This window comes from Triticum urartu, chromosome 5 (genome assembly GCF_003073215.2).
Source record: "Triticum urartu cultivar G1812 chromosome 5, Tu2.1, whole genome shotgun sequence".
NCBI lineage: Eukaryota > Viridiplantae > Streptophyta > Magnoliopsida > Poales > Poaceae > Triticum > Triticum urartu.
The window spans coordinates 476,361,689-476,369,467 of NC_053026.1; the positions used below are offsets into that span (position 1 = coordinate 476,361,689).

Consider the following 7,779-nt stretch of genomic DNA (forward strand, 5'->3'; position numbering starts at 1 on the left):
AGGAGTCTCGAAATGGTCGAAACGTAAAGATCGATATATTGGACGACTATATTCGGACATCGGAAAGGTTCTGAGTGGTTCGGGTATTTTTCGGAGTACCGGAGAGTTACGGGAATACGTATTGGGCCTTATTGGGCCATACGGGAAAGAAGAAAAAGGGCCTCAAGGGTGGCCGCACCCCTCCCCTTGGTCTGGTCCGAATTGGACTAGGGAAGGGGGGCGCACCCTTCCTTCCTTTGCCTTTTCCCTTCCTCTTTTCCTATTCCATATGGGAGGTGGAATCCTACTAGGACTAGGGAGTCCTAGTAGGACTCCACACTTGGCGCGCCCCCTCCTAGGGCCGGCCTCCTCCTCCCTTGCTCCTTTATATACGGGGGCAGGGGGCACCTCTAGACACAAGTTGATCCACGTGATCATATTCTTAGTCGTGTGCGGCGCCCCCTGCCACCATAGTCCTCGATAATATTGTAGCGGTGCTTAGGCGAAGCCCTGCGACAGTAGTACATCAAGATCGTCACCACGCCGTCGTGCTGACGGAACTCTTCCCCGACACTTTGCTGGATCGGAGTTCGGGGATCGTCATCGAGCTGAACGTGTGCTAAAACTCGAAGGTGCCGTAGTTTTGGTGCTTGATCGGTCGGGCCGTGAAGAGATACGACTACATCAACCGCGTTGTCATAACGCTTCCGCTGTCGATCTACAAGGGTACGTAGATTACACTCTCCCCTCTCGTTGCTATGCATCATCATGATCTTGCGTGTGCGTAGGAATTTTTTTGAAATTACTACGTTCCCCAACAAAATTAGGGTCTAGGGTTTTGATAACCCACAAGTATAAAGGATCACAACGGTTTTTGAGGGTAGAGTATTCAATTTAAATTTATAGATTTGATACAAGGGGAGTCAAAGAATATCCGAGCAGGGAAGAAGCATATTGAAGTCTGGATTCTTCTCCTACCACCGCCAGTTGAGGGTTGGAGTCGCCGGCCGGCGCCGTCGTCAGGCGTCAGCTAAGTTAAATAATTGGGAATCGCCCGACTGGCTGGTTCGTACGGGTGGGCTGCTCTTAGTGCTTTGCCATTTAGCCTTCAGATTGTTGCCTGCTTAACTACTTGTGGGATGTATAAGCACAAAAAACTGTGCAAAAAAATTACAAATGAAATATAATATTTAAAAAAATGTTCATCACCATACAAATGATATCCTTTTAAAAAATTTTCTTGATTTTAAAAAACACCTCAAAATAAAAAATATCCGTGCTTTCTGAACAACCAAAAAGTACTTTCATCTGATGAAATGAAAGTGCGGAGCTGAAATAGGTATGATGAACATTGTTAGGGTACATCCAATTTTCTTGGTCCAAAAAAAAATACTCAGTGTAATCTTATTTTTGACATTTGCAAAATTAGGAGTAAAAAATGTTGCATAATGGCACATGAAGTAGGTTTTAATTTTCTGCCCCGAGATCTCCTTTCGTGTCCTTTCATTTGTTCTTTCTTTTCTTTTCCTGGTCGCTGGGGGTCGAAGGGTATGCAAAACTTAATTAGGCACTGTAGAGTTGGCTGTGTGATAGGGGAAAATGACTTTGATGCTTAGCTTGGGTGTTTGCTTAGTATGCTTAGGCCTGGTACAATGGGAGGTGCTTAGGAGAGGTGCTTAGAAAAACAAATCAGACTTTCCTTAATCACTGGTGCTTATTTGTACAAGGTAGACGCTTAGTTTAAGCGTCTCTCCTATAGAAATAGGCACTGGTGCTTCAGAAAAACTTGATTTATTTTTCTAAGCACCTCTCTAAGCACCTCCCATTATACAAGGCCTTAGAGTTGGCTGTTTGCTTAGTATGCTTAAGAATTGGTGTGGTCCATGTCTGGTCTGTACCGCCCTGTTTTGGTGTTAGGTTGATTTTCCATCAGACGTGTCGAGCTGTTGTCACTGGTTTATAATGCATTGGGTTACTGTAGGCTATACCTGGCCATACCTCGGGCCGGGCCAACCCAGGCCTGAGCCTGGCCCGGCCCGGCCGTCGGGCCTGTTTTCTGGGCCCGAGCCCGGCCCGAACACGTAAAAATCCATCGGGCTTCGGGCCGGCCCGGCCCGTCCTCCAGAAAATGCGAAAACGATGGGCCCGGGCCCGGCCTTCGGGCTCAAAATCTAGGCCCGAGCCCGGCCTGGGAGCGGCGTCGGGCCGGGTTGCCCATGGCCAGGACTGTTGTAGGCTGGGTGCACAAGATTTTGTAGACCAAAACATGTCAAAAGCTAATTCGGACGAGTCTTCTGCAAATAATTTTCATCTTCAGACATGCCTTGAGTACAATATTTAATTATTTTATAAGAATCAATTTAACTTTGTATTATTGCAGCTTCATTATATATGCACTTACCAGGGCATCTAAAGGTTCAACAATGCAAAAACCACCATCAGTCTTGGCTAGATTGACATCAGAAGAAAGATAATGATGAATCATGAACTTCATATAATCCTCAGCCTAGATTGCATGCTCCTTATTTTAAAAATATTTCTTTAATGGCTGTCAAAATGGTATGCGCGAGCAAGAACCACAGTATCAATGCGAAGACTTGAGGAAGAAGGTAGTGCTATTGAGCTTACAAGTTACATTTTTTGTGTGTAACATAGTTCTTTTATAGTAAAATTTGATCTCTTTACTGGGTATGGCTTTCTACATGGCATTCGGTCTAATCTGCCAAATCTCTCCCATGCATAAATGATTTTTTTAAAGTATAGCACCGAAATGATTCACCCATGACATGTTATTGAAATTGATTTGTACTACTAATTATTCAGAACACAAGTGCTAGATTTTGTAGTCTGAAAATATGATAATAATGCCGAGAGAAGAGAGCATGCGTACAATCCATGAACATGATGTGCAACAAGAGATGGTATGACTTCTTTAGACAACCATCTTGATCCTTCTTTTTTTCCTCATAATATTGTCAACCATTAAGATTGTGGTGCGGAAGGTCGCGGGCGCTAGAGATTGTGGCACAATTTCGAGCATTGGCCGGCGGCGGAGGCGGCGACTCGGGTAGGGGGCGACGAGCAAAATATTTCAAAAGCGCGTGACAACGCACGGGCATTCTACTAGTCAAATATTTTAAAAACCCGTAACAACGCACGGGCATTCTACTAGTCAAAATATTTTAAAAGCTCATGACAACGCACGGGCGTTCCCACGACGTAAATTTCTTGTATCCGGTGAATCCATTCAAAACAACACGAAGATGATCTACCTTCAACATAGATTCAGAGTTGCATTTGTCATCCTTGTTTTCAGTGCTTGAGTCATCTCCTTGAGTGCAATAATATCTCAAATCTCTTTTACATTTTGCTGTAGCACTTGCTGAATGACCTGACTTGTACGACATACTTTAGCACTAGAACGTAAATGAAGACAATAATAAATGATAAATAAGTTTACTTCCAAATACAAGTGAATCAATATATAAAGTCTTTTCCGGCTATAGCAGTAGGTAGTATTGACAAACTTAAATACACACTCTTTCTATATGTAGACTTCTTATTAAGTTTCTACTTTTTTTCATAAACTTAAATAATGTTTGATATACATATTTTAAATTTACATCCTTCAAGTAGTTCAGAATTTATTTTCAAATTTCTTCTAAAGGTACAAGACAATAATGTGTGCTATAAGGTTTTCTCTAATTAACTAACATAACCGTGTAAGTTTTAATGTTCCGAACGTACATACTTTTCAAGTTTTTAAACTTTTTAATTCCTGATATATACAATTGAGTCCTAGATTCGTAAACCCCAGGCTTACCATATTATTTATTGTTCTACGATCTATGCCAAATTTTTTATTCCAAGAAAATTGCCTAAGGCAGAGCTTTGAGATGTTCAAGAAGGAGAAAGTGGACAAAAGAATTAAAGAAGAAAGGATCAAATATCCAACAAACTTATGTCGACACTGTGCTTACGAAAGCATTGGAAGAACAGCAAGCACACGGTCGACACTGTGCTTACAAAAACATTGGAAGAACAACACGCACACAGCGAAATACATGATTGACTACCCGTGCTGCTGACTATATGCAATACTTCGCCTTGTGCCTTCAGTCCTTGCAATACTAGCTTCAATCTGTTCTCCTCTACAGCGATGCTTCTTGAACAACAGTTCTAAGAAAGGAAGTGTTGTAAGAAGTGAAGCGGAGAGTACTTCCAGAGAACAATGAGATAGAAGAACAGAAGGAACACTTTAAGGACAACAATAACGTTTAGTACCCACTTATTACAGGAACTCTTCATCGAAATATCTATGTCTTAGAAACGGGAACCACAAGAAAACATATACTTCCTCTGTTTTCAAATATACGTTTTTTTTATAGATTTTAATACGGATTATATACAGATATATATATGGACATATTTTAGATTATAGTTTCATTCCTCTTGCTCCGTATGTAGTCTAACAGAGGGTGTAATACTTTAGTTTTATAACGAGAATACAGATATATGAGACAACATACGCTTGGTAATACAAGAAATAAGCCCCGACTATGCGAATCTTGGCGCAGATCAATGGGCTCACAATCCGCATGCCTCCGCAGTCCGCACTTGCTTGTCTTAAATCCTCTCCTCCCGCGCCTCTGTAGGACAATATTCGAAGACGAACTTAACAAAGCCGCTTGCCACATTCGAATGGGCAGTCCAGTCCTCCTCCTACGTCGCCGGCGCTGCGCCCATGGAGTGACCGCGACGGATCGACGAGCAGCGGCCAGTCTCTTGGCGCCATGCGTCACCAGAGCGAGAGGGCCATCGATCATCTGCTCGAGCGCAGCGCAGGCAGCAGCCAACAACAGTGTCTCTCGTTGCCATGCGCCGCGGCACCGTCTCACCCACGAAACGAATACCTATGCGCGCGTGCGTACACGCAGCAGGGCAGGGCACAGTCCAGCCCAGCTTTCCCCCGTGTCAAATGGAGCCAAGCCTCCGCGACTGCACGAGGCGGGCGAAGGAATCGTTGCCGCTGGCGCTGGCTCGCCGCAGCGGCGCGCATGTGCCGGCCGGCCGGCCGGTTGCGGCAGAGAGCAGCAGCAGAGAGTGGGAGAGGGTGAGGGAGAGGGAGAGGTCGGAGGCCGTGATGGCATCCTGACCGGGCCGGCTCGCCCTGGGTAAGCGTGCTGCGCAGCGCAGCGCAGGATGGTTACAAAACACCATAAATGCCCGCCATTAATACCAGAAGGTGTCTGTGCCCCCCACCCAACCCAGCCTCACTGATCCACTCTACCCCTAGCTGGACTGCCGGAGCGAGGGAGGGTGGAGCCGAGCACCGCAGACGCACAGATACAGAGGTTGTATACAGAGGCACAGTAGAGAGTGTGTGTGTGTGTGAGAGAGAGGTCTGTACCCTCACTTAAACACTCTCGCCTACCCGGGCTCGACCCCCCTCCTCCCTTCTTCTCCCTCGCCAAGAACACCGCCGCAGCCACCACGATCGATCTGTTTCTCTGTCTCCCGTGCGCGTCTGGAGCGGCGGCTGGGGTGGGCGCCATGATCCTATGAAGGAGAAGGAGAAGGAGAAGGAGGAGGAGGAGGAGAGGGGATAGATAGGTGGCTGCGTGACAAAGGGGCCGGATCGATGTACAAGAACCAGCTGCAGGAGCTGGCGCAGAGGAGCTGCTTCAGCCTGCCGTCGTACGTGTGCACGCGGGAGGGGCCCGACCATGCGCCCCGCTTCAAGGCCACCGTCACCTTCAACGGCGAGACCTTCCACGGGCCCACCTGCTGCACCACGCTCCGCCAGGCCGAGCACGCCGCCGCCGAGGTCGCGCTCGCCCGCCTCTCCACCCGCGGGCCATCCACCTACCTCACCGCCAGAGTCCTCGTAAGCTGCTTCTTCTCCTTCTCCTCCTCGATGCGCTTGCTTGCTCTGCATGTCTCGCTGGTGCGAATGGTCAATGGTGTGCTCAAAGCTCAACTGTGTTGGTCGTTGTGTCGTTGACGCCAATGGCGTGCAGGACGAGACCGGGGTGTACAAGAACCTGCTGCAGGAGACGGCGCACCGGGCGGGGCTGAAGCTGCCGGCCTACACCACCGTGCGCTCCGGCCCGGGCCACTCGCCCGTCTTCGCCTCCAGCGTCGAGCTCGCCGGCCTCAGCTTCGCCGGCGACGCCGCCAGGACCAAGAAGCAGGCGGAGAAGAACGCCGCCATGACCGCCTGGTACGCCCTGAAGCAGAGTAAGCAACTCACCACGGCCCTCCCGAATCTCAATACCACCGGATCTTTGTAGATCACAGCTAACCAATGATGTTACGGCTCCTGCTGCAGTGCCGGAGGCGCGCAAGGAGCCCGGCAACGGCTGCGGCGGCGAGGAGCAGGAGCACGTGGTCGTCGCCAGAGTGCTCGCCGCCTTGAAGCAGCGTTGCGACGGCAATGCGGCGTCGAAGCAGCACTGCCTCGCCGGCTCATCTTCTTCCTCTGCTCCGAACCCGTCGCTCTACAGACACCAATGGCTGCCTCTGAGCTCCCATGCCGCACACCCGAGGACGCGCCACGTGCAGCCGCAGTCGCAGCCGGCCGGCCCCAGGATACTGCCCCCGCTGCACATGCTGCAGCGACCGGCGCCGTCCACCTCCCGTCACGGCGCCGAGCTGGAGCGGCAGAGGAGGATCGATGCGGCCGAGCTGGTGCAGATGCTGGAGAGGGCCATGGTGACCAACAGAGAAGAGGCAATGCCGTCGGCGCCGTGCTACTACCCGCACGTCCCGGCGTACCACCACGCCGGCGCGGCGCCAAGATACTTCGCCGCGGGCGGGTTCCACTCGCCGGCGATGGCGGTGAGCGTGCGGTCGGTGATCCCCGTGTGCTCCGCGCCGCCGCAGCCGGCCGCGGCCACCAAGGATGACGATGACGATGACCGGAACGACAACCCGGCAGCACCTGCAGAGCACTAGGCGGCGAGGCGTGAGCTCGCAGCCGCCAGCTTTTGAAGATGAAGAGGACGAGGTTCAGTAGCTATATATGATCAGATCAGTCTTGGTTCTAGGAAGGGAATTTTGATCGCAAGTTGCTGTGTCTAAGCTTGTGTAAGTGACCACCTTCTGCCCGCTCTTCCTTTCTTGAAACCGCTAGGTGGTTTAGATGGAGATGGACATATTATGAATATAGCTCCTACTAGGGCTTCCTTGAGTAGAAGCCATGATCGATCCTTGCTGTGTCTGTCAAACAGCTAGCTCATCACCATTTTCTTTGGCTCCGGTTACGCATGTGTGTCCCGTGGTTCGAGTTCGTTGCTCGATCAGTCCATCCATCCATTTCCATCAATTTTAACAGCGTCAGAAACCAAGTAGGAGTATAAACTTGAGGGCTTCTGATCCGGTCCGATCGAAAAGCCAGGGCCATACAACCGCACTGACACAAGGCTAACCGATGGGATATGTGATGGCCCATCGCTGGATTCTGCAGCGCATCAATTAAGCAGCCGTGCAATGCATTGCTGCTTTGACTCCGTTCACGCGCGCATGAATGAGGGCACTGTTGCAAGCACGCATCCGAGGGAGACGAGACGACCGATCGGGCCGAGTGAAAGCAGCGGCCGTACGTACTCGTCGACATCCTCATCAGGAGTTACGCGCGCGTGCAGGAAGCTGCTTGCTGGTGCTTGGCAAGGCGATCTGCTTCCTGATCATGCACGCTGGAGGCATGCATGGAAGGAGGCGGGTACGCTACCACAGATCTCGCACGCTGGGAGCCTTCATGGCGGCCGACCCTGACCGGCGAGCGAGCAGACGGGACGG

General features: G+C 50.1%; 1 protein-coding gene across 2 annotated transcripts; it reads left to right on the forward strand.

Moving 5' to 3' along the window:
• The first annotated feature begins 5,247 nt into the window (after positions 1-5,247).
• On the forward strand, positions 5,248-7,219 carry LOC125509959 (double-stranded RNA-binding protein 5-like). 2 transcript variants are annotated; one of them, XM_048675037.1, is made up of 3 exons: positions 5,248-5,866; positions 6,000-6,202; positions 6,311-7,219. In XM_048675037.1, exons 1-3 carry the CDS (start codon positions 5,621-5,623, stop codon positions 6,885-6,887), a joined length of 1,026 nt encoding a protein of 341 aa, XP_048530994.1. In that variant the 5' UTR covers positions 5,248-5,620; the 3' UTR covers positions 6,888-7,219. The 2 variants fall into 2 exon arrangements, with proteins under 2 accessions (XP_048530994.1, XP_048530993.1); XM_048675036.1 differs by having other exon boundaries at positions 5,251-5,866; positions 6,000-6,219.
• Positions 7,220-7,779: the final 560 nt, after the last annotated feature.

Bases quoted from the DNA above. Each gene is read 5' to 3' on its own strand.
- LOC125509959 (XM_048675036.1), top strand. From the start codon at position 5,621: ATGTACAAGAACCAGCTGCAGGAGCTGGCGCAGAGGAGCTGCTTCAGC. The intron at 5,867-5,999 runs GTAAGCTGCTTC...AATGGCGTGCAG, and splicing joins ACCTCACCGCCAGAGTCCTC to GACGAGACCGGGGTGTACAA. The intron at 6,220-6,310 runs GTAAGCAACTCA...CTCCTGCTGCAG, and splicing joins CTGGTACGCCCTGAAGCAGA to TGCCGGAGGCGCGCAAGGAG.